The 25,148-nt window shown below is 58.6% G+C and overlaps 1 protein-coding gene across 1 annotated transcript; it reads left to right on the forward strand.

The window, feature by feature from the left end:
* Positions 1-4,571: 4,571 nt before the first annotated feature.
* Positions 4,572-24,625, forward strand: PELP1 (proline, glutamate and leucine rich protein 1). Its single transcript, XM_040629898.1, is given in 18 exon segments — positions 4,572-4,857; positions 12,408-12,472; positions 12,857-12,962; positions 16,580-16,729; positions 16,906-16,977; positions 19,699-19,758; positions 20,041-20,191; positions 20,352-20,481; positions 20,627-20,714; positions 21,161-21,249; positions 21,330-21,446; positions 21,550-21,697; positions 21,822-21,981; positions 22,449-22,504; positions 22,615-22,821; positions 22,940-23,490; positions 23,492-24,383; positions 24,488-24,625. Coding segments are annotated over 18 exon segments (3,384 nt in total). The 5' UTR covers positions 4,572-4,608; the 3' UTR covers positions 24,581-24,625.
* The last annotated feature ends 523 nt before the right edge of the window (positions 24,626-25,148 follow it).

A 25,148-nucleotide genomic window follows, 5' to 3' on the forward strand; every position in this document is an offset into this window, starting at 1 on the left:
TCCCCGCTCCGCCCGCCCATCTCTCCGCCCCTCCGCACACCCGTAGGAACCGATTGGGCCCCCCAGAACGGAGGGGCCCGCCTGCCGGGAGGGGAGAGCCCTGTGATTGGCTCCCTGCGTCCAGGACGCCGCGGGGGTCCCCTCCCCTTTGTTTGCCTTCTCAGTGGCGGTGGAGGCGAGGGAGGCGGTGGGGGCGGAGGAACGCGCTCCAGCACAGTCTGGGAAGAAGGACGAGGGGGTGCGCACGTGGGCGAGCGGTTCCAGTTGCGTGAGGCTCTGGTTCGGGGCGCGCCGCTCACCCCAGTGCTCGCAGCCTTCTTTGGCCCGCCCTCCCGCCCCCTCTCGTGGTGTGTCGGCTCCCTCTGGTGTCTGTCTTTGATCTTCCGCAGGATTACTGTGCCCGGTTTCTCCGACTACCCATCCCTTCCGTCTACGCGCATCACAGCGAGCATCCGTCCCTGCATCCGTCCGTCCATCCATGCATCCAACCACCCATCCAGGCATCACGCCTATTTCGTGCCAGTCACTGTGCTGGACGATGGGGACACAGACACGAATTCACACAGCCCCTGCCTTCCCAGCACAGTTCAGGAGACACATAAACAGGTATTAGGATCCCAAGAATACTAGAATGGAGGTATGACTCAGAAGGACAAAGCGACTACTGGAGCTTGACTGGGGCAGGGGTGGCGGGGCGGGGGGTACGCTGTCCAGAGGAGGAGACACTGGAGGACAATCTTTCTGCAGGGTGGGCAGAAGTTGGGAAAGGGCGTCGCGAAGACAGAGAAAGGCAAGGCACGTCCTCTTCCGAAGTGTTTGTGGGGTTCCACCGCAGGAGAGATGAGGGGGAGGAGGAGGACTGGAACAAGTGTGAGGGATGATGACGTGAAGGAACGAGACCGAGGTCTTCCCAGAGGACACCCAGAGGACACTCGGATCCCACAGTGGCTTTTTTTAAGCAAAAGACTGGCACGATGGGATTTCTCCTTCAGGAGGATGATTCTGGGCATTGTGGAGGGTGGAGAGACCAGGGCAAGGTTATGTGGAGTAGGACCAGTCAAGAGGAGAAGAGGGACCAGGTGGAAGAGCCATTTCTAGGGAAAAATGGACTGGAGGGGGGGTGATGATGGGTGCCTGACAATTCAGGACTTAGGGAGCTAATGCATTTCTCCTGCTTCCATGTCTTTCCCATTCTCCCCATCTTCCATCCGAATGGACTAACTTCACCCTCTCCCTCCACTTTTCCACACAACAGAAAGTAATATGCACAAGATAGTTTGAGATCTTTTTTTTTTTTAAAGATTTTTATTTATTTATTTTGACAGAGACAGATAGCCAGCGAGAGAGAACACAAGCAGGGGGAGTGGGAGAGGAAGAAGCAGGCTTCCAGCAGAGGAACCTGATGTGGGGCTCGATCCCGGAACGCCGGGATCACGCCCTGAGCCGAAGGCAGATGCTTAACGACTGCGCTACCCAGGTGCCCCTCTGAGATCATTTTTAAGGTCCAAACATGGGAAATAAGACAGAATCAGAGAGGGAGACAAACCATAGGATACTCTTAGCTATAGGGAACAAACCAAGGGTTGCTGGAGGGGGTGGGGTGGCAGGCTGGCGTAACTGGGGGATGGGCATGAAGGAGGGCCCATGATGGAATGAGCACTGAGTGTTATGCAACTGATGAATTACTGAACGCTACATCTGAAACTAACAACACACGATATGTTAACTAACTGAATTTAAAGAAAATAAGTTATTTTAAAAAGGTTCAAATATAGGCCCTCAGTTCTGTCACCGCCTTCTAAGCTCGCCCTTCATCCCTTTCAAGCTTTAGATCATACATTTCTTTTAGACTCGTGAATCATTTTTGTCAAAGGGTCATGACCAAAAGGTAATGAGATCCATATTGCTACATAACTAAAGTGATTTTGGGGGGCACCTGGGTGGCTCAGTCGGCTGAGCATCTCTCTTCGGCTCAGGTCGTGGTCCCAGGGTCTTGGGATCAAGTACCACGTCAAGTACTCCGCTGAGCAGGGAGCCTGCTTCTCCCTCTCCCCCTGCTGCGCCCCCTGCTTAAGTTCTCTTGCTGTCTGTCAAATAAGTAAATAAAATATTTAAAAAAGAAAAAACAGTGATTTTGGGACTGAAAGGTAGTGGTCTGTGTGGCATGAAAGCTACTGTATTAAAAGGTACTAATATAAAGACAATTTTAGAAAGATGTTAAGGCTAGAAAGAAGGAAAGAGATGCACCATATATGGGTGGGAAAACCCATCATTATAAACACATAATTTCTCTGCAGACTGTGTATAAATTTAACACCTTATCAAAATGACAACGGGAGGCTGGTCCAAAGGTAGTGAGTTATCTCAAGTGATGGTTCACAGTTACAGATCGAACTCCTGGTTCTACTCCTCACCCCCTCACTACTGCACCTGACTAGTCCTTAAAAATAAATGCATAACAATGGGACTTTTTTTGGAGGGGGGAACTTGATTCTAAACAATCAGAAGAATCAACTCACAAGTCTAGCCAGGATAATTCTGAAAAATAAGAGTACAGCAGGCATTTGTCTTACCTGATAAGATAATTTTATTATGTTACAATAATTAAAATTGTGTTATTGGTGCAATAATAGAAAACAGCAACGAAAGAGAATCTGGGATCCAGATACGGACCCACACGGTAGCATTTCAAGTCAATGGAGAAAGAATGGCATATTCACTAAATTGGGTTGAGACAGTTGGCTATTCATTCAGGAGAAAAAAAGTGATATCTCCATCTCACACCTTAAAATAAATTCCAGACGGGTTAAAGATCTAAATGCATGGAATAAAACTGTAAAAGTATTAGGAGAAAAACAGGAAAATACTTTTATAATCTTGGACGTTAGGAAAAGCCTCCTAAGACATCAAACCCCAGGTCTATAAATAATACCAGTTAGCATTTTATCGTATTTACCACGTGCCAAACATTGCTCCAAGCACTTTACAAATATCTGTTTAATACTCACAGCTCTATGCATTAAGGTTTTATAATGACCCCCACTTTACAAAGGAGGAAGGGGAGGCACAGTTAAGTAACTTGCAGGCTTATACAACCAGCAAGAGGCAAAGCTGGGGGGCACCTGGGTGGCTCACTTGGTTAAGCGTCTGCCTTCAGCTCAGGTCATGATCCCAGAGTCCTGGGATGGAGCCCCACATAGGGCTCCCTGATCAGCAGGGTTTGCTTCTTCCTCTGACCACCCCTCCCCCCACCCCATGCTCTCTCATTCTCTCTCTCAAATAAATAAAATCTTTAAAAAAAAATAAGCAGGGTGATGTGGTTAAGGATGAAGGAGTTTGGCGCCGGAGCTACTTAAAAAGAAGCCCTCTTTGACGATGGCAAGATGGCATCAGTGATTGAAAGAAAAATTTGTCCAGGCAGAAGCAGCAGCATGTGTAAAGGTCCTGCGGTGGGACTGGGCTTGCTGGAGGACAGAAAGAAGGCTAGTTTGTCTCAAGGAGAGGAAAGAGGGAGACTGAGGGTACTTGCAGTATGTGTGGAGGTCAGAGAGGTGGGTATGCGTCAAATCACATAGATTCTAGGAGCCCAAGTGAAGAGACGCAACTTCATTCACCCATTTGGAAGCCACTGAAAGGCTTTAAGCAGGGAGTCACAGGAACTGACTCACATTTGTAAAGACCACTCTGCTTGCTTTGCAGAGAAGGCACGACACAGGGCCAAGAGGGAAGCCATGGAGAGGCCATTGTAAGAGACCAGATGAGAGAGAACGGTGGCTGGGCCCAGAGGGGCCCTGGAGATGGAGGAAAAAACAGCCGTACGCGGTTGGTGTATTTCGGACTTGAAGACGGATTAGACAGAGGGGCCGGAAGAGAGGAAATACAGGTGACCCTTAGCCTTGACTTTTTTTCGTATTATTAGATCACCCCTGTGCACGAAAAGTACGCCAAGAGTCAGGCATCAGGGAAAACGCGGAGCGGCTCAAGTACGCAGCAGCACCATTACACCTTGGCGCACCCATTGCACTGCAGTTTAGAAAAGCAGCCCGAAGACGCCACGATGGTCACCTCGTGGGACAGGCTCCTGCGAGACAGACTACGTGTTTGCGTGTCCGTGCACAGAGCGGGCGTCAGGAAGGCAGGCGCTGCACCGGGGGAGGGCTTCGGGGAGACCCACGGCTAGTCTTCCCTCAGGCCCGGGGCTGTTGGAACTTGTTTTTGCAGCGCGCGCGGACGGCGCCCTGGCCGTAGCCGTCACTGCACACACTGCACACACGGCCCCGAGCGCGGCCGCGAGTCCGGCTCCTCCGACACCAGCCGCGCGGACAGCCAGAGGTCCCGAGCCCCAGGCGGCTCCGCTCAGCCCCGGCCGCCCGCGCCTTTTGTGCGGCCCACGTGGCCCACCCGCCCCGCCCCGGGAGCGCAGCGCCCGCGGCCCGCGCCCGGGCTGTCCCGCCCGCGCATGCTCCCTCGCGCGCGGCGCGCAGAGCCCCGCCCCCGGCCGCCCAGTGCGCAGGGCCGCGGCCCCCTCCTCACGCCCCCTCCCCACCAGGCGCCCGTCGCGGTGCGTTTGCGTCATCGCGCCACGCCACCACCGGAGCCCGGGCGAAGATGGCGGCAGCCGTTCTTAGCGGGCCCTCGGCGGGCTCCGCGGCCGGGGTGCCCGGCGGGACAGGGGGTCTGTCGGCGGTGGGCTCCGGCCCGCGTCTCCGCCTGCTGCTGCTGGAGAGCGTGTCCGGGTTGCTGCAGCCGCGCGCGGGGAGTGCCGTGGCGCCCGTGCATCCCCCGGTGCGCTCGGCCCCGCACTTGCCTGGGCTCATGTGCCTCCTGCGGCTGCATGGGACGGTGGGCGGGGCCCAGGTGAGTGCGGCCCGCGTGCCCGCGGCCCTGCCGGGGAGCTGGCGCCGCTGTGGGGGCGCGGGGGGTGCGGAGCCCCGCCGTTGCGGGGGGCGGGGAGGAGGAGGTGGGGCTGGGAGGGCTGGGAGGGCTTTTGCCGGAGCCCGTGTCAGTCTGGGCGACATTCACGCCGTTGGCGGAAACTCCGGGGAGAGAGGAAGGGCCTCAGTGCTCCACCGCTGGGCTATTGGTAGTTGCTTGGGGGTGTGGGTTCGATTCCAGGCCCCGCCACTCGCTAGATGCGTGCTCTTCCCCCTTCCCCCTCGCGTGCCTAGTTTTGGGATTGTTCGGACGGGCAAATGGATGTAGGCAACAAATACTGACTGAGCTCTTACTGAGGCTGAGCCCTGGGCGCTCCACTCAGAGATGCAATGGCGACGAAACAAAATGTCTTGAAACACTGAGAATCGTGTAGTAGGGACCTCTAACCTGAGCTGGAAGAGTGCAGAGATTTTCCTGAGGCACTGGAGTTTAGGCTGAGACCCCCCCCTCCACGGATGGGTAGAGTTTGGCTAGGGAAAGGAAATGGGAAAGTCCTGTGGTAGGAAGGAAGTGAAAAGAAGGGCATTGTGTGTGGGGTGCAGAGGTGGTGGGGAAGAGAGTGGGCACAGTGAGGCTGGTGAGATGTGGGGGGGCAGCTCCCAGGTCATGCAGAGGTTTGTAGACTGGCGTAGATAGGATCCTTAGGATTATATGCTAACATCCATTCAGTTCCACAAACTAGAAACCCAGATGTCATCCTAAACACGTTCTCGCTCCCATGCCTTCCTCCTCTGCAGCCCTCTTGATTTTATTATCTAAGTAGCTTTCAGATCTGTCCGCTCCTTTCCATATCCTTTCCATTGCCCCTGTCCTAGCTTGAACCCCGTTCTCTCAGATGAAGGCACTGATCGTAAGAAAACATAATGTGTCCAACATGACGTCTAAGGGTGGGTGCTCCTTTAATAGCCCCTGCCCTCCCTCGTTTCCTAACCCTCCCCCCAAATTTTACCCACCCCTCAAGATCCATATATGTGAGGTCTTCTTTGTCCAGTCTTCTTCCTGAGATCTTCCCAGTGTTGTGCTTCCTTCCAGGAAGAGGGTTGTCCCAACCCTGGGTGGTTCTCTGATCTTAGCCCAGGTTTATCAGGGACGGTCTCATTGCTCATATGGACGTTACTTCTCACTATTGAGGGTGACAGAACTACACCTCTGCTATCTCAGCCCACTTTGGGAGGTGGGAGCTGATTACGCATTTTCTCTTCTCAGTCCCCCTCTTCTAGTTCACGCTGGCTTAAGTATTTCTGAAATGTTGTGTCTTGAGCCTACACGTGTGTGGTTTCTTTCATAGTCCCTTTCAGGTTTTTCCGCCTTCCTCAAGGCAAGCTCATGAGGTCAGCATCTTGCTTTTTTTCCTCAAGAGTCTAAAGCCTAGTAGAATTTTGAGCAAAGCTAAAGGTGACGTGGGAAAGTAGACTCCCCCTTTAATACTGCCTGTGCCATGTTTCTTTCTTGCTAATGTCCCGTATTGGATCCTCGGTTCGCGGTGCTCTCTGGAGCGTTTGCTTTGCTTCCCTGTACGTTTTCCTTCAAACACTTAACTGAGCACCGGTTCTGCGTTAGCGATTGTTTCTCGGCTCTGGGTAGATGCATAGGCCTAGTCTTTTTCCCTCGGAGAATTTCTAGTCTAGCTGAGTTAAGAAATGAAAGTAAGTAAGTAGGCTTGGAGCTTGGAGGTTACCGGAAAGACAAATAGATGCATTCAGTGGGCCATCTGTTTAGGCTGAATCACCGACTTGCTTTCCTATGGGTGCTATGAACTCAGTAGTGGCCCAGTGAGACCGGATCGTCACAGTTTCTGGCGTGGATGACAGCAAGTCTCCTAACTTGTCTCCTTGCCTCAGTCCTGGCGGCATTTCATCCATTTCTCGCACGGCAGCTGGAGTGAACTTCCTTAAGTAAAATTCTGATCCCGTTTGCCGTGTTTTAAAATCCTTCACTAGCTGAGCTTTCATGGCTTTGGGCCTTTGGACTTAACTGTTCTCTGCTTGGGGTCCCTCCCTGTGCTGCTTCTCTGCGCCCCACAAAAATCTTTTCAGTTCTGTGCTTTTCACTGCCTTTGGCAAACCTTTCCAGACCACCTGTGATTAGCCGTCCTTTCTTACACCGTATTGAAATGATGTATTTATTCGTTTCACGTGCTTATGCATCCTCCTTCCCTCACACCAAACAGCTAGGCTTTGATTTGTTTTATTTTTATGTGTAATAAAAAAAGATGGAACTTACTTAAGATTACACAAAAGTAGAGCAAATAGTATTTTGAGGGGCTTCTGGGTGGCTCGGGGGGTTAAGCGTCTGCCTTCAGTTCAGGTTATGATCTCAGGGTCCTGGGACCGAGTCCTGCATCGGGCTCCCTGCTCAGCGGGGAGTGTGCTTCTCCCTCTGCCTCTCCCCCTGCTTGTGTTCTCTCTCTCTGTGTCAAATGAATAAATAAAATCTTTTAAAAAAAATTAGTATTTTGAGCCATCCCACCCTATGCTGTCCCCGTCACCCAAATTTAACAATGCACGTTCTGCCAACATGGTTTCATGCCCACCCTCCCAACTCTGCCCCCTCCCCCAGCATTTTAAAGCAAATCCCACATCTCGTCTCCCCTGTAACTGCACGTTCTTAGAAGGGTGGAATGTCTTATTCTGCCTTGATCCCCAGGGCTTTGTACTGTTCCACTCTCCAGTCAGTAGCCAGTGATCCGTTTAAAAATCTCAGTAAAAGGGGCGCGGGCTGGCTCAGTCCACAGAGCATGTGAGTCTTGATCTCAGGGTTGTGAGTTCAAGCCCCATGTTGGCATGGAGCCTATTTTAAAAAAATGTGGTTATATCAGTAAGATGACAACATTCTCTTGCTCAGAACAATGTATCGTTGCATGAGGTCCTGCCTCCTGTGGCCTCTGCTAACCTTGTGGCCTCATCTCGTACAACTCCCTGTCTGTCTGGACTGTGCCCCAGGAGCCCAGGCGAACCTCATTTCTAGAGTATGCTGAGGCCATTGCTCACCAGCTCCTAGGCTCTTCCGCGGGGAAATTCGGGAAACTCATGGGAGGGTGAACTTCTCACTAAAGTCTCAGCTTCTGTCTTAAGTCTCAGACTCACAGGAGTCTTTCCTGACCACCCCGTCCCATTTCAGGCATTCTCCCACATTGTCCTGTTCTGTTTTCTTCCTAGCATTTATCACCATTCGAAGGGAATTAACCTATTTATTATCTGTCACGTTCTGTCTTCCCTTCTTACCCAGTTTAAATTCCATTATAATCACTTTCCTGCCTCTCCCTTTGTCGTACTTGCCTGGCAACACCACGTGTGTGGTCAGTGTGTCTGTTTATCCTGTACCTGGACCTGCGCGGCTCCGTGTGGCTGCAGGACAGGTGTCCTTGCTGAGTGGTCTCGCTTAGAACTCACGGGAGTCTTCGCCTCACGTGCGCCCTTGGGTGGCCCGGCGATCCTGCGGCACTTCCGCTTTCATGGACGGCCTCGGACTACTCTGCACCCTCGCGCCTAGTTGATGACTGACTTCCGTTTCACCGAGAAGATAGAAGCAGTCGGATGGGCAGTCCTGTGGGTTCCCGCCACCGCCGGATCTGCCAGCTTCACTGCGTCTGTGCCCCTGACGCTCTGCCTTCCCTCCTGCGGCGAGGGCTGAGCTGGTCCATGCCCCTGTCTCCGGCCAGCCCTCTGCTCCTGCACGAGATCTAGCCCCTGTCCCCCCACTGCATCAGATCTTCCCTCTGTCGGAGCATGTCATCGGCGCCCTGCTCAGAGCTGCTGTTAACACCCCCTCCTCGCCCCGCCGTCTCCTGCCCCATCTCTTCGTGGCAAGACTCTTCAAAAGAATTGTTTGCACTTGCTGTCTCCGATGCTTCTTTTTTTTTTTCTTTTTAGTAACATTGCTTTAAAATAACTTGAAGTTTATGAAAAATTTGAACGAATTCCCATATACGCTTCACCCAGATTCCCCAGATGTCAACATTTTATTTATTGATTTTTAAAAGATTTATTTATCTATTTTAGAGGGTGAGGGAGGGAGATGGACAAGCTGACTTTGATTACGGAGCCTGATGAATGGGGCTCGATCCCATGACCCCGAGGTCATGACCTGAGCCGAAACCAAGAATCGATCACTTAACCAGCCGAGTTACCCAGGCGCCCCGAATGTCAGCATCTTAAATGCACGTTTGTTTCATGACCCTTTGCACCTTTTTCCCGAGTCCTTGTGAGAGTGAGTGGCAGGCATGATGCCCTTTCATCGGTAAATCCTCCAGGTTGTATTGCCTTAGAAATGAGGACGTGCCCTTGCGTCATCGCCACGCTTCCCCCATCAAAGTCAGAAGGTCCCATGTTGACCCAGTAAATCCCCGAACCCTCAGGTTTTACCTGCGTCTTGTCACTTGTCCTGAAAGTGTCTTTCAGAAGAGCTGGAGTCCGGGGTTCCGTGCAGGAGCCCCATTTCTCACGCCTTTAACCGAAGCCGCTGCTCCAGCTTCGTCTGAAGAGCGGACGTTTCCGAGGGGTTACAGGGTGCTGCTTTTTTAGGCTCCCCGAGTGTGCTGTGAGTGCGGGTTCCTGGTGCTTGACGCAGGTTGTGTTTTCGGCAGGAATCCTGCAGCAAGATGTCGTTTTTGGTGCATCACAGTGGGGGGGCACATGGTGTCTCTGTCCCGTTGCTGGTGTCAACTTTGATCACTGGGTTGAGGTGGCGTCTGCCAGGTTTCTTCACTGTGAAGTGGTGGTTTTTCTTTCTGTAACTAAGAAGGGTCCTGCGGGGAGAGTATAGAAATGTCGCGTGTCTTGTCAGCCTTCTGCCCTCGTGCTTTATCCAGGAAAGATTCTTCCCTGAATGAACATTCCCACGGTGGCCGTCCCCTAGAAGTCCTGCCGTTGAGGCTTCCAGCCTCACCCCTTTACTTTGTCGTGTGGCAGTTTTTGGAGGCCACCCGTGACCACCGGGCCTGCAGCATTTAATACAGTTGATCCCTCCTTCCTTCTTGAAACTTCTCTCGGCTTCTGGGACACCACTGTCCTGGTTCTCTGGTCACTGTTCCGGTCCGTCCTTTCTAGCCTTCACTGGTTCCTCCTTGCCTCCCGCCTCTCAGCGTTTGTCCACGAACCCCGTGCTCGTACTGCTTTCCTCTCTTTCACACTCTCCCTGGGGAGCTGACCCAGGCCGCGGCTGACAGCGTCCCAAATTCATGCTCCAACCAAGATCGCTCCTCACCCCATCCCTGCCCGCCACGTGCCTGTTTGGCACGTACTTTTTTTTTTTTTAAAGATTTTATTTATTTATTCGACAGAGATAGAGACAGCCACGAGAGAGGGAACACAAGCAGGGGGAGTGGGAGAGGAAGAAGCAGGCTCATAGCGGAGGAGCCTGATGTGGGGCTCGATCCCAGAATGCTAGGATCACGCCCTGAGCTAAAGGCAGCCGCTTAACCGCTGTGCCACCCAGGCGCCCCTGGCACGTACGTTCTGATGTTAGCAGGTGTCTGGGGCCGGACTTGGGATTCTGCCCCCGCAGCCCGCGCCCCCTGCAGAGTCCCAGTTTTAGGAACCGCCATGCCATCCGCCTAGTTGCTCAAGCGAACAATCTCGGATTTGTCTGTGCCTCTTCTCTGTCTTCCCCCATGTCCGGTTTGTTACCCCGTCCTGTCAGCGCTCTGTTCAGGAGAGATCGGAGTTTGAGGCCCTGCGTCCCCTGCGTTACCATGCTGGTTAAGCCGCGCCTCCCGCCGTCCGCACCTGCTTCCCAGGGAGCCGCCCAAGTGCGGCAGGTGTGTTGTAAACGTACATCTAAGTTAGATAACGTCACTGTGTCCCGTTCTCCCTCCCTGGCCTTTATCTTACTCAGAGTACAGGTCACCGGGGCCCGCACGACCCTGAGACCTCTGCCCTGCCCCGGGCCCTTCCCCTATGCTGACGTCCGCCTCTCGCGCGCTCTTGCTGCCCTGGCCGCGCTTCGCCTCCGTGCTGTTCTGCAGCATTTTTGCAGAGCTAGCACCACCGTCACTGTCATCAATTTCATTTACTTATTGTATTATTATTTCTTTTAAAGGTTTTATTTTTTAAGTAATCTGTAGACCCCACGTGGGGCTCGAACTCTCAGCCCCGAGATCAAGAGTCGCGCGCTCCGCCGCCTGCACCGGTGATGGGGTTTAGAACATGTCATCGCTCCAGAAGGAAGCCCTGTGCCCTCGGGGTCCCTGCCCGTTTCCCTGCAGCCGCTCCTTCCTTGTCTCTAGCTTTGCCTCCTCCGACCGTTTCACATAAATAAATGCCACAGCACATGGCTTTCTGGGTCTGGCATCTGTCATGTAGCATCATGGTTTTAATGTTCGTCCATGTCTCACAACTTCTTACTCTTCTGTGGCGTGGATATGTCACATTCAGTGGTCGTTCGCCAGTTGCTGGGCCCTTGGATTGTCTCTCCTCTTCCGTTCTCTTGGGCGTGTCCCTGGGTGTGGAGGTGCTGGGTCGTGTGCTGTGGGGCCTTTGGAGGGGCTGCCGGAATGTTCCAAAGTGGCTGCGCCCTCTTACATTCCCATCAGCAGGGTGTGCGGATGGGAATGCGTCTTGCCGTCACCGCGCGAGTGGTGTTTTAGAGACGGTTTCCGTGCCGGCTCCGCGTGAAGCGCGGTCTCTCTCCCTATGCCAGGCAGTCCGCTCCCTCCCGAGTCTGCCGTGTTCTGCCCCGTTCTGCCCCACGGCCCTTTGCGCCGTCCAGAGTACTGCTGTGTGTGTGGTCGTTGTCTCCTGCCTCCGCTCCTGGAATACGAGCTCCCCGGCCCCTGCGACAACGTTCCACGTGAAGTGGACGTTGCATCCGTGTTGACTGAACAAGTGAATAAACACTCCCTTCCTCGGAGCAGCGACCTTGTTCGTTTTGCGCGGCGCTGGATCCCTTTCTCTGACTCCGCGCACAGCGTGTTTGTTGGGAGAAGACTGATGAGCACAGTTAGGCAGGTCCAGTGGCCACGAGAGGAGCGTGGCCTTTCAGGGGGCGGAGGGGCTCCCGCGGGAGGGCGGCAGGGAACCTGTCTCAGGGTCCCCCTGAATGAGGGAAGGAGGCTCTGGCTGACTGGCTCTGTGTTGGCTTAGCTAACGGCTCTCGGGGAGCCGGGAACAGGACGAGGAGACTTGGGGGTGCGGGAAGAGGGTGACAGATGAGGTCAGCGTCAGTCCAGCAAGCGTGTGCGGGACCTGCTCTGTGCTGGGCACTGTCCAGGGACACTGAGCTGAGGGAGGCCAGTCGCTGGGATGAGTTGGGTTGTCCTCTGTGTGGCGCGAGCCTGCTGGGTGGGAGGTGGGACAAGGGGTCAGGCGGGACGGCCTGGAGGAGAGCCTGAGGCACAGGCCGCTGTGTGTCAGCTGCTGAAAATGGGGCCTCGGGCCTCAGAGGAGGAGTGACGGCAGGATGGGGCCTGGAGAAGCGCCCCCCTGGCATTAGCAGCGTCCTAATGCTGACTGTGTCTCCGTTTTCGCCACCAGAACCTGTCAGCCGTCGGCGCTTTGGTGGGTCTCAGTAACGCTCGGCTCGGTTCCATCAAAACTCGGTGAGTCATTAAGCCTCTTTTCTCTCCAGGGTGATGTTCCCTTAAGAGGCAGGCTGTCCTTCTGCCCGTCCATCCATTGTCGCCACCCCGTGGACTCAAGAGACTTCCCCATGGAGAGGGTGGAGAGTTTCCTTCTTTGCATGGGCTCCCTTGGGGTGAGCCCCGCCTGCTCCGGCCCCGGGGCGTCCCACCTGGGATCCCCTCTGTTCCTTGCTTCCTTGCTGCCCACGCCTCACCCCGCCCTGACAGCATCCTTGGAGTTACAGAGCTCCGAGGGTCTGGAGGTGGCGTCTGCTCTGGCCCCGCGAGCACACCAGCACGGTGGCCAGTGTCCTCGGGAGCGCGGCTGCCGCTGCGCGTTGTCACTGGCTGCTTTCTTGTCAGGTTTGAGGGCCTGTGTCTGCTGTCCCTGCTGGTGGGGGAGAGCCCCACGGAGATGTTCCAGCAGCACTGCGTGTCGTGGCTCCGGAGCATTCAGCAGGTCCTGCAGGTAAGGGTTCTGAACCCCGCCCCCCGCCGCCATGCCTCAGGCCCTGGCCCGGACATCCCCCGACATCCCTGACATCCCCGAATTCCCGGACATCGACCTTTCACACACTGTAACCACTGACCGATTTCACTTTCTTGCTTGCTTTTCTAACAACCGACATCTCGAAAGTTCCTTCCTCCAGGTAGTTTATTTATTTATTATTTATTTTATTTATTATTTATTTACTATTTATTTATTTATTTATTGTGGCTCTTTTCTTTCTCTCTTAACATTTTCAGTTTTTTCTGCTCTTACATGCTTTGATGGTGTCCCCGCTCAGTTCTTCAGCAAGCACATTCTGAGCACTGGGGGCTGAGTGCTAAGCTCTGGGGGGACAGTGGTCAGGTGACCCTGGTCCCCCGCGGGCATGGCGCTCAGTCTAACATGGGGTGTTGGGGAACTTTCCATGAAGTATATATATGTTTGCAGATAGTAATTAAAAAAAAAAAAAACTTTTATTCAGCAAATACTCCATGTCAGCCATTCCCTGATTGTTCGTTCCAGTGATGGTATTCCTATTTTCTGAGGATGGATTCGGGGCAGATCAGTAAATCGTACTTACGTGGAGCCCGTTGCAGACATGCACGGACCCACACATCAGAGGGAAAAGTTACTTTGTTGTAGTTCTTCTGTCTTAATTTTCCCCTGCAGCCAGAGCATTTTAACCCTCCGTATTGCTCTCGCGGCTTATTGTCCTTTACTTACGTAGTTGTGGACGTGGGTGATCATGTTCAGCTCTCAGCCAGTTTTAATCAGTCTCTGAATTTTTAAACCGCTGGAAACTTCTCAGATCGTTACGCCGAGCAGGTGCTGAAGGCCTCAGTATGATGAGAATTCCGTCTGTTTGGAAATCTCTAGATCACGCTGCTGACCGTCGGGGTCGTTTTGAGAGTGTCACCTCCACGGGCTCCTTTTATTTCCCCCTCGACAAAGTAATCGGAGGTGGTTTTCTATCCTGTCTTTGGCCAGACTCCTCTTGAGGGGAACTTCTGCCGTCGAAGCACCGTGGACATGCCGTGTTCGGTAGTTCCGGGCGCTCCACGCGGCGGCCGCACGGTCTGTGCCTCCTGCTCCAGGCTGCGGACCGGAAACGCCTTAGGCTTTGCAAACCACATACGGTTTCTGTCGCATTTTGTTTCTTTTCCAAGTCATTTGTAATTTGTGGGCCGTGCACAAGCGGGCACCCACACACCAGAGTTCGCTGAGCCCTTTTCTGGCGGGAGAGCCTTGGCCGGAATAAGCGTCCGGTGGGGCCTGGCGGCTCTGTCAGGAGAGGGCGGTCATTTCCAGCCCGGGTTGGGCGTGGAGCCCGCGTAGACCCAGAAGAAGGAGGTGCAGTGGGTGTGAAGTGACGTGCCGCAGCAGGTGCCGGGGGTGAAGAGCGCAGTTCTCTGGGAGCACGTCCCAGAGACTCTGACCCAGACGGGACCGCGGTGGGCCAGTGGCTGAGGGAGGCCTTTTCCGAGCCGATTGGGCTAAGGACATGTGGTGAGTGTGCGACAGCCCTGAGAGGAGACGAGTTTGGCCCCTTTGGAGATTTATAAGCGAGCTGGTGTGGCTCAGTGGGGTCGATGAGATGCCCCTGGAGAGGGAGGGAGGTGGGGACCAAACCGTGTGTGCTGGCCTGGGCGTGTCAGGGAGCTTGTTTTTCTTCTTAGAACCCTGGGAATTCATGGAAGGTGGGTGGTTGGGTTCTTTGGGTTTTTTTTAAGGTTTTATTTATTCATTTGAGAGAGAGTATGGGGGAGCGGCAGGCTGAGCGGGGAGCCTGACATGGGGCTCCATCCCAAGGCCCTGGGATCATGACCTGAGCTGAAGGCCGACACGTAACAGACTGAGGCTCCCCCTCAGGGCAGGTTTCGAGTAGGGGTGAGGAGGAGATGGTGGTGGTGCTGACGTGATCAGGTTTTTGTCTGGAAGTACTCCCGTGGCCGCTGTGTAGGGGAAGGACTAGAAGGGAGCCAGACTGCAAGCAGAAAGCACGCGGAGGGGAAACGTCCTGGTAGCTTGGGTTGGAGAGGCGGCCGCGGAAATGAGAAGTAGATGGCGTTCAGGAGGGGGTTAGAGGCAAAGTGGACAGATCCCGACGGGGGACCGGCTGTGTCCAGGGTGACTCCCGGATTTCAGGGCGCAGGACGGCCAGGTGCAGGGGAGGGGTGGCAGCCCGGGGAGGAAGGCCTCGGCCCTCGCTTAGGGAGCATAGCCCTGACTTGGTGCGAGCATCGGCCCGCGGGCTCGGCAGGGTCGGGGTGGCAGTGAGAGGGCGGTTGAGGATGAGGGTGGACTCGGTACTTTCGCGGCCGGGATTTGAAGTGTGCCCGCTTACATGGCCAGGGATGGGAGGACGCCGAGACTGCACGGCAGACAGGATAGCAGGGCTGTGGGGTGGGTGGCCTGGAGGGAGGAGGCAGGACTCGTCTGTTTCTGCGTCTTGGAGGTGGAGGGAGGTGAGGACAGAATACCGTGTTTCAGATTTAGCAGCTCACGGGTGAGGACATGAGCGGAGCGCGGACAGTGAGGTTGGGAGAATGGATGGCACTGGGGGAGCCAGACAGTCCTTTCCAGACGTGGGCTCTCACGGAAGGAGAGGAATTGCGGAGTGACTGCTGGGGGTGTGCTGGGTGGGGCGCGGGGAGGGGTGTTTATGGAGGGGAGTGTGCGAGACAGGCGCTGGGTGACAGTGGCAGGCTCTGAGGAGGGGGGACTGTCCGCACGCAGGGTGACAGGATTGGGGGGAGGGTGGTGTGAACAAAGGGGGGGTTCAGGCTTGGCCGGGAACTCCTGCCCGTCCCCGGGCTTCCGTTGTCTGTGAAGGTGGCAGCGGTGGGAGAAGGTGTGAGTGGAGGGCCGGGTTACCCGGACCGAAATGCAGTGGCGATACTGGGCAGTGTTGGAGGGCCCCCCTCCCCATGCTTTCTTTCTTTCTTTTCTTTTTAATTTAAATTCAATTGGCCAACATCCGGCACATCGTTAGCTTTGGGTGTAGACGTCAGCAGTTCATCAGTTGCGTGGAACACCCAGTGCCCATCACGTCGCCTGCCCTCCTCCATGCCCGGCGCCCAGCTGCCCCTCCCCCTCCCCCGTCTCACTGTCGCTGAGCTCTGTTTTCCGTAGTACATGTTAATTTTCCAGGGAAGTCCTAAAGCCAGACTGTTCTTCTGCGTGAGTCCAGGGTAGGTGTGAGCCAGGCAGAAGCCCGCTTGGCGACATGGGGCGGTTTCGTCGTGGCCGAGGCTGTTTCAGGGTGAGAATTTCTCTCCGCCGTTCCTAGCAGGGAAGCACAGTCGGGAGAACCAGAAACTCCACATCGCCCCGTTAGTCAGCTCTGTAAGGCCTGGCTTTGTTTCCTCTCTGAACACATTTCAGGACCCCCGGAGACCCGTGATAGAAAGCACAAACCCATGTCCTTTCTGTAGACAAACAGCCACGTTGGGTTCCCGGGATCCCTAGTGGATTTGCGGGCGACGGTGACAGTAGCCGTGGTGTTTCTCAGCGGCCCCCTGCTGTCCTACCTCCGTGCCCCCACCTCTCGGCGACGGCGAAGGCCAGCTCGGGAGCAAGGGTGTCATTGCTTTTAGTCTCAGGACCCGCCCCCCACGATGGAGCTGGCCGTGGCCGTCCTGAGGGACCTGCTCCGGTATGCGGCCCAGCTGCCCACGCTCTTCCGGGACATCTCCATGAACCACCTCCCCGGCCTCCTCACCTCCCTGCTGGGCCTCAGGCCGGAGGTGAGAGCCCTCCTGGACCCTCCCACGGATTAGAGTGCAGGGAGCAGGCGGGAGAGCTGCGGAGAGGGAGGGCCAAGGACAGTGTGCGGGGGGACCGTGAGGGGTGGTGGCGTGCGCGTGGGGTCCGGGTGGCGTCGGGCTCTGCGCCTCGGCCTGACTTCCTGTCTTGCCCGCAGTGTGAGCTTTCGGCGCTGGAGGGAATGAAGGCCTGCATGACCTACTTTCCTCGGGCCTGTGGCTCTCTCAAAGTAAGTATTCAGCGAAAGTCCTCTGCCATCCGCGCAACCCTCGCTCGCCCTCTGAGCTCAGGCCCCATAGCGGAGGTTTCTGAGCCCGTCTGCTGAGTGCATGGTCACCTGACTCCACAGATGGGACCGCGCCACCTCGTGGCACTGAACGCTCACAGATAAACTAGCCTGAGATCCGTGAAGATCCGAACCGTGTCTGGTGCCGAAGCCTAGGCTCTTAACCCAGACTCCCTCCCCTTTCTGCCCTGCCCGTTTTCCTCCCATCCTGTTTCACTTGGTGCCTTCAGCTCTTGCCGGTTCCTCCAGGAAGCCTTCCTGACTTACTTCTTCTCTATATTAACACATGTTCCTGACTAAACTCTCTCCGTCGTGACCCATACAAGGTTTTTATTTGTTTTGTTTTTTAAACTACAGTTTTACCAAGTTCCATAAACTCTGCCTTTCTTCTAAAAAACTCTGTAAATGAGCTGCTCAGATGACACAGGCTGGGTCTTCGTGCCCGAGCCCGCTCTGGTCGGAGGGGTGAGGGGTTCCTGCGGGGCTCTGCTGGTTTGGCGCCGAGGGGGTGTCTCTGTGTCTGCCCGCATCCCCCGGCCCCCCACCTGTGAGACGCAGGGAGAAACGGTGTCACTGCGCGGTCAGGATTCGAATCGCTGGGGACTCTGGGACGCCCGGTGGTTCCCGTGCTGGTGCCTCTTGGCTGTCCCTGTGAGCACAGAGGGAGTCCGTCCCTGAGTTTCTGCAGTCTGGGCCAGAAGTTCGAGGGCCCTTTCCAGAGCCAACAGCAGGACTTCCAGATGTTGCTGCAGGGCGTGTGTGCTTGTGTTTTGCTAAGAATGAAGTGTCATCTGGAGAAGGCCCCAGCGGAGGACTTTGGCTCCGCTGGCTGCCAGCGCGTCAGATAGGAATCCGTGCAAGGCTCCCGGGGCGGTTTGTACTTGGAGGATCTTGCAGCCAGGACTCAGACGGATTAGCGCCATTGGAGTGTCTGTCTGTCCTCTGGCTCGTTCCTGGAAGCTCCCAGGGCAGCGGGGGTCTCCCAGCCCAGGGTGCCTCCTCCCAGATGCTGCCCCTTGGGCATCCCGAGATGGGAAGTCAGCCCCGCAGGGGCCCTGCCTCTCCTCGCCAAGGTGACGAGGAGTCCATGGACTGAGACGTGTGGGCCATGCCCTGTGGCTACAAGTGAAGCGTTCGCGGGAGGCCTTGCTTCCGTGCGAGTTGTGGGGCCTCGGGGGCAGACCTGTGCTCGGGGCCCTGTCCCCGAGCCGTGCTTTATCGCGCTCACGGGCGCACCCTTCTGTGGGCCTTAGCCCAGCTCTGCGCCGCGGTCTCGTGGGGGGAAAGCGTGAGCCCGAGCGGACTGAGAGGGCAGGACGCCGCTGTAGTCGGGCCTTTGCCGCTTTCTAGGAAACGCCGTCCTCGGGGAAGCGGGGGAATCAGACGTGTGGGCGGTTGCTGTTCTTGGTTTGAAGTGTTCCGAACCCTCCCACATTGGGCGGGAAAGTGCCCTCCGGGTCCCATGGGGAGTGGTTCTAGGCCTTGTAACCTGGGATCCGCGAGAACAGCGCTTGCCTGGCGGTCAGTCCCGAAGTGTGATGTGGGAAAGCACGCGCTCCCACCACGGGGCAGGAGGGAGGGAGGCTGGGCGGCTTGGCCTCCGTCCGGAGGGCCCTGCCGCGTGCCTGGTGCCACAGCGATGCTCCGTCTGCAGGGTCGTCCTAGTGCCGAGATGCCCCCGCCCCCACGGGGCCGTACTCCCCAGCCTAGGGCCAGGGCCTCTGTGTGCTCCTGACCATGCGCCTCCCGTCCGGTCTGACCGTGGATGCCCGGCCTGCCCCCCAGCGCCCGCCCCCTGGGGGCTTACGTCTCGGGTCCTCCTGAGCCCTCTCTCTTCCCCCAGAGCCGGGGTCCCATTTCACTCCTGTGTCCACTTCAGTGTTCAGGCCCTTGTTTGTGCCGCAGACCCTTCCCGAGTGCTTTTAAGTTCCTAAAGCACAGACTTTCAGGGGAGATGGATCTGGTGGAAACGCGTGTCTTAAGCAATCGTGGGAGAGCAGGGTGTGTGTCGTCGTGAGCACGTCAGACGACAGGGTCGTGGATCTAACAGCTCCTGAAACGTCAGGTTAGTGGTGCCCGTGGCCCGTGTCTCAGGGTGCCTGTTAATTACAGCGCGAGTGAAAACGCGTGCTTTCTCCTGGCGGCAGGGACGCTGCCGATGCGCGGGGTTCTCTGTCCACCTTCTTGCTTCAGAGAGGCGTGCGTTTCACAGGTTAGCGAAACGGTAAAAATACTTCTTCCCGGCCACGTTCACAGGCCCCTCTGATTCTAGCCCCAGGTAACCTGTGGCTTTCCCGCGGCTCGCCGAGAGGGGGTTTGCCCGTGGATGGGCTGCACTGACCCGTGCTGACCTGGCTCTGCCCTCTCACCCCTGCCTGGGGCCTCCCTTCCCGGCTCGGACCTTCGTCTCGTTGAAGCTGGAGGGAGAGGACTGTCATTTTGCGGAAATGGGCAGGAGGGAGCCTGATGTCTGTGGGGCTGAACAGGGAAGCGAGCCGAGGACGAGGGCTGACGGTCAGCAGGTCTGCTCCCGCCCGGTGCTGTGCCTCCCGTGCCCGCAGGAGAGAGAAAGGCTCACGTTCTGCTGCTGGCGGCAAACAGGGTGTTCGTCTCTGGCCCTTGGAGCGGACTCACCAGCCTCTTCCTCTCTCTCCCCTGACCCAGGGCAAGCTGGCCTCGTTTTTCCTGTCCCGCGTGGATGCCCTGAGCCCTCAGCTCCAGCAGGTAAAGGGAAGGGAGGGAGGTGGAGAGCCTGGGGATCTGAGCTGGAGCTTCTGTTACTCCCGGCTCTCTCTCTCACCACCATGGGACTGTGTTCCCTCTTCCCTCCCGTTTCGTGCACACGGTCCACACAGTGCGACTTCTGCCTCCAGCTCCCGTCTGTGGCTTCCTGCCTCGCTGTCCTTTCTGCTTCCCTCTGAGCTCTCTTTCTTGGCACGTGGGGGTCGGGGGGCTCTGCGGCTGGGCTGGAGCCCCATCTGACCGCTTCCGGCCTTTCTCCTGCAGCTGGCCTGCGAGTGTTACTCCAGGCTGCCCTCCCTAGGGGCCGGCTTCTCCCAGGGCCTGAAGCACACGGAGAGCTGGGAGCAAGAGCTGCACAGCCTGCTGGCCTCGCTGCACAGCCTGCTGGGGGCCTTGTACGAGGGAGCAGAGACGGGTAGGGGCCATGGCCGGCAGGCGGGGGGCCGGAGGGAGCTGGGGCGGCCTGGGGAGGCAGCACAGAGGACTTCCCAGCTGCGTGCGTCCCCTTCCCCGAGGGAGGAGGAAGGGGACGGACGAAGGGCCTCGGAGTGCGGAGTCCCTGTGTTTCCGTGCAGCCCCTGTGCAGTATGAGGGCCCCGGGGTGGAGGTGCTACTCACGCCCTCGGAGGACGGGGACGCCCACGTGCTGCTGCGGCTCCGACAGCGGTTCTGCGGCCTGGCCCGCTGCCTGGGGCTCATGCTCAGGTGTGAGCGAGGGCCGGAGGGAAGGGGCTGCGCCGGGGCGGGGCTGGGCTCGGGGTGCGGTGCTCGTGGGAGACGAGACGTGGGGGGGTGTGGGGTCACGTTGGGGAGCCTGTGCCGAGGATCTCTCTGCTCTCCTCCTCTTCAGCTCCGAGTTCGGGGCTCCCGTGTCCGTCCCCGTGCAGGAAATCCTGGACGTCATCTGCCGGACCCTCAGCATCAGTGCCAAGAACATCGTGAGTGCCGCTGGCGCGCAGTTCGCAGCCTGGCCCCGGCCCCGGCCCTGGGCGGCAGGAGGGCAGCGTGGGAGACAGGCGCCCGCAGCGTTGTCCCCCCTGAGGCTGCCCCGGCCAGCCCCTTCCCTCCGTCCGGATGCCAGTGCTCCCTGTGCTTGTCCTGACACACGTGCCCATCGGGCGGGTTCGCTCCCGGTTTTCGGAATGCGTCCAGCAGAGGCTTCCTCGGGGGAGGGTGAACCCGGGCTCTGCTGGGTCCCTGCGGAGAGGTTCAGCCGTGCTCCCTGTCATCCTCTCTCCCGGGTCTGGTTTAGAGGACGGCATCGGTCTGGTTGGGCCAGCTGGGCGTGGGGACCGTTCCTTCCTGTGTACAGGTGTCTCTGGGTCCGTGTGTCTCCGTGTTTCCCTTTCCTCCCCCGCCCTCACTCCTGCCGTGTTTCCCGCAGAGCTTGCTTGGAGACGGTCCCCTGCGGCTGCTGCTTCTGCCTTCCATCCACCTGGATGCCTTGGACCTGCTCTCCGCGCTCATCCTCGCGTGAGTGGGAGGGGGCGGGGTGTAGTGAAGGGACGAGGATGTGCTGGGACGGGAGGTCACCGTTCTGTCCTCACCCCCAGGTGTGGAGGCCGTCTCTTGCGCTTTGGGGCCCTCATCAGCCGCCTGCTTCCCCAGGTCCTCAATGCCTGGAACTTTGGTAGGGATACCCTCTCTCCAGGCCAGGAGAGGCCTTACAGGTGACCGTGAAGGGGGGCACAGACAGGAGAGGGTGGGTCCGGGGCCCTGAGGAGGACCCGGCCTGCGGCGCCCCCTCACGGCTGCTCTCCGCTCCTCCCGCAGTACCGTGCGGACCAAGGTGTATGCCGTGCTGGAGCTGTGGGTGCAGGTGTGCGGGGCCTCGGCGGGCGTGCTGCAGGGGGGCGCCTCGGGGGAGGCCCTGCTCTCCCACCTGCTCAGTGACATCTCCCCGCCGGCCGATGCTCTAAAGGTGAGTGAGGGCGCTGCTCCTGGCCCAGCGCTCTCGTCCGGCGCCCTCGCTGGAGCGAGCCTGCTCGCCAGACGCTGTCTCCGTGTCCGCCGGGCCGGTGACTTAAGTTTGCCTCCACCGCCAGCTGCGCAGCCCGCGGGGGAGCCCGGATGGGGGGCTGCAGGCCGGGAAGCCCAGCGCTCCCAAGAAGCTGAAGCTGGATATGGGGGAGGCCATGGCCCCGCCCAGCCACCGGAAAGGGGACAGCAACGCCAACAGCGACGTGTGTGCGGCCGCGCTGAGAGGTGGGAGAGGCGCCCCAGGCATCGGTGTGGGGGTGGGGGGCGGACAGGGCGGGCTCCTGCCCCAGAGGGGTCCCCGGGCCCTTCTGCTGGCCCCGCAGGCTCGCATGCAGCTCCGCCTGTGTCTCTGTGCTGCGTGCTCTCGCGGCTCAGGGTGGGGGCCTCCCTGTGGAGCTTCCGGTCTCCCCACGTGGCCGCTTGGCGGGGCCTCCCGCTGTCACGGTCGGGAGAGTCGGTGCTGCGCGGTCCTGGGGGACTTCCCTTTGGGGCTCATGTATTTCCCGGCCCGCCCCCCTCCCCGAATCCACGGGCGCACGTGTGCAGCATGTCTCCGCGCTTGTCGCATGTGGTCCGGGCCCCGTGCTGCCCGTTCCGGAGCGGAGTCGTCAGGCGGCTTGGCCAGGTCGGCCGCTGTTGAGGCTGCGTGTGGGCCACGTGCTCCCAACCCGAGACGCCCCCTCCTTCCGCAGGCCTCAGCCGGACCGTCCTCATGTGCGGGCCCCTCATCAAGGAGGAGACTCACAGGGTCAGTGAGATGGGGGCCTGCTCTGCACGGGGAGCACGCTGGGAGCCGGCCCTGCGGGAGGGCCGGGTGGGCCCGGCAGCGTCTGTAAGCGCGCTCTGCGTTCTTTCCAGAGACTGCATGACCTGGTCCTGCCCTTGGTCATGGGGGTCCAGCAGGGCGAGGTCCTGGGCAGCTCCCCCTACACCAGCTCCCGCTGCCGCCGGGAGCTCTACCGCCTGCTGCTGGCCCTGCTTCTGGCACCTTCGCCCCGCTGCCCGCCTCCCCTCGCCTGTGCCCTGCAAGCCTTCTCCCTCGGCCAGCGAGAGGACAGCCTCGAGGTAGCTGTTCCCTGGGGCCGCGCCCACCTCTGGGGTGTCTGGGGTCCCCTGTGTCTGAAACCGGGGACCGCCTTCTCTGCTGCCTGATGCTCACACCTGTGCTTTGCCTCTCGCTTAGGTGTCGTCTTTCTGTTCGGAAGCCTTGGTGACCTGTGCTGCCCTGACCCACCCCCGGGTTCCTCCCCTGCAGTCCATGGGCCCCGCCTGCCCCACACCTGCCCCAGTTCCCCCTCCTGAGGCCCCATCTCCATTCAGGGCCCCCCCCTTCCATACCGCGGGCCCCATGCCCTCGGTGGGTCCCATGCCCTCGGTGGGCCCCATGTCGTCGGCGGGCCCCATGCCATCGGCAGGTCCCATGCCTCCGACGCGCCCCGGACCTCCAGCCACAGCCAACCACTTAGGCCTCTCTGTCCCAGGCCTGGTATCTGTACCCCCCCGGCTCCTTCCCGGCCCCGAGAACCACCGGGCAGGCTCAAACGAGGACCCCGTCCTTGCCCCTAGCGGCACTCCTCCACCTGCTATACCCCCGGATGAAACTTTTGGGGGCAGAGTGCCCAGACCGGCCTTTGTCCATTACGATAAGGAGGAGGCGTCCGACGTGGAGATCTCCTTGGAGAGCGACTCAGACGACAGTGTGGTGATCGTGCCCGAGGGGCTGCCGCCCCTGCCGCCCCCCCCCCTCGGGCACCACACCCCCACCTGTGGCTCCAGCCGGGCCACCGACTGCCTCCCCTCCTGTGCCGGCCAAGGAGGAGCCTGAAGAGCTTCCCGCGGCCCCGGGGCCTCTGCCGCCCCCGCCGCCACCCCCCGTGCCTGGCCCGGTGGCGCTGCCGCCCCCCCAGCTGGTTCCTGAAGGGACTCCTGGCAGCGGCGGCCCCCCCGCCCTGGAGGAGGACCTGACGGTCATTAACATCAACAGCAGTGATGAGGAGGAGGAGGAAGAGGAGGAGGAGGAGGAAGAGGAGGAGGAAGAAGAGGAGGAGGAGGAAGACTTTGAGGAAGAAGAGGAGGATGAAGAAGAGTATTTTGAGGAGGAAGAAGAGGAAGAAGAAGAGTTTGAGGAGGAGTTTGAGGAAGAGGAAGGGGAGCTGGAGGAGGAGGAGGACGAGGACGAGGAGGAGGAAGAGCTGGAGGAGCTGGAAGAGGTGGAGTTTGGCCCGGCAGGAGGCCCGGTGGAAGAAGGCGGACCTCCGCCCGCGAGCCCGGCCCCCGCTCTGCCCCCCGCCCAGTCCCCCAAGGTGCAGCCTGAGCCCGAAGGGGAACCTGGGCTGCTGCTGGAGGTGGAGGAGCCGGGGGCCGAGGAGGAGGCGGGAGCCGAGGCCGCCCCCACGCTGGCCCCTGAGGTGCTCCCCTCCCAGGGGGAGGGCCCACGGGACACGGGGAGCCCCCCAGCCGGGCCACCCCCTCAGGAGCTTATGGAAGAGGAGCCCTTGGCTCCCCCGACCCTGCTGGAGGAGGGGACTGAGAGTGGGGGTGACAAGGTGCCACCCCCTGCGGAGACAGCTGTCGCAGAGGACGTGGAGACGGAGTTGGAGACGGCAACGGCAGCCCTCCAGGAGAAGGTGGGCGGGAAGGTGGGGTGGGGGGCTGCTGCTGTGTGTGTGTGTGTGTGTGTGTGTGTGTGTGTGTGAGACTGTTTCCAATCTTACGTCTTTGTCCCTAAAAGGAGCAGGATGACACGGCTGCCATGCTGGCTGACTTCATCGATTGTCCTCCTGATGACGAGAAGCCACCCCCAGCCCCAGAGCCTGAGTCCTAGTCCTGCACCCCCTCCCGCGTTGCAATAAAGTTCTGTCCTGGGATACCCCCTGCCGCTCCGCCTTTTGCACCACCGCGTCCCCGGCCAGAAGCAGGGCTTTTCAAGGTACCCGTAGCGCTCCCCACATGTCTGTGTGGCCTTCCGTGGTCTCCGTGGTCCAGAAGGGGAACCGCTGGCGCAGCGGGGTCGGGCCAGATTTTCCCACTGCGGCCTCTGCCCTCGCGGGGCTCCGCGTGCCGGGCTGCCCGTGCGGTTGAGACCACGGGTGAGGCCGCAGCGCCGCGTGTCGGGGCCCAGCTGTGGGAGGTTAGAGCACTGCGTGTCCCGGTGAGTGAAGGTGTGTAAACACGCGTGCCCACCCCCCAACCCCCGGCGCGAACGCAGCCTGGTCGTGATGGACGTGGAGACACGTGAGCGGTACGGAGGAATCAGTTCCCAGCTGGGCCTTCCAGTGACCGTGTCCATGCCCCGCAGGACTTCGAGAAGCTCACCCGCGCGGTCCTCGCGCCCCCCTCCCCCCGCCGTGGAGACGTGGCCACGCCCCAGCCAGCGTCTGGTCCCTGTAAAG

The sequence above is a fragment of the Ursus maritimus genome, unplaced genomic scaffold, assembly GCF_017311325.1.
Source record: "Ursus maritimus isolate PB19 unplaced genomic scaffold, ASM1731132v1 scaffold_14, whole genome shotgun sequence".
NCBI classification, from domain to species: Eukaryota; Metazoa; Chordata; class Mammalia; order Carnivora; family Ursidae; genus Ursus; species Ursus maritimus.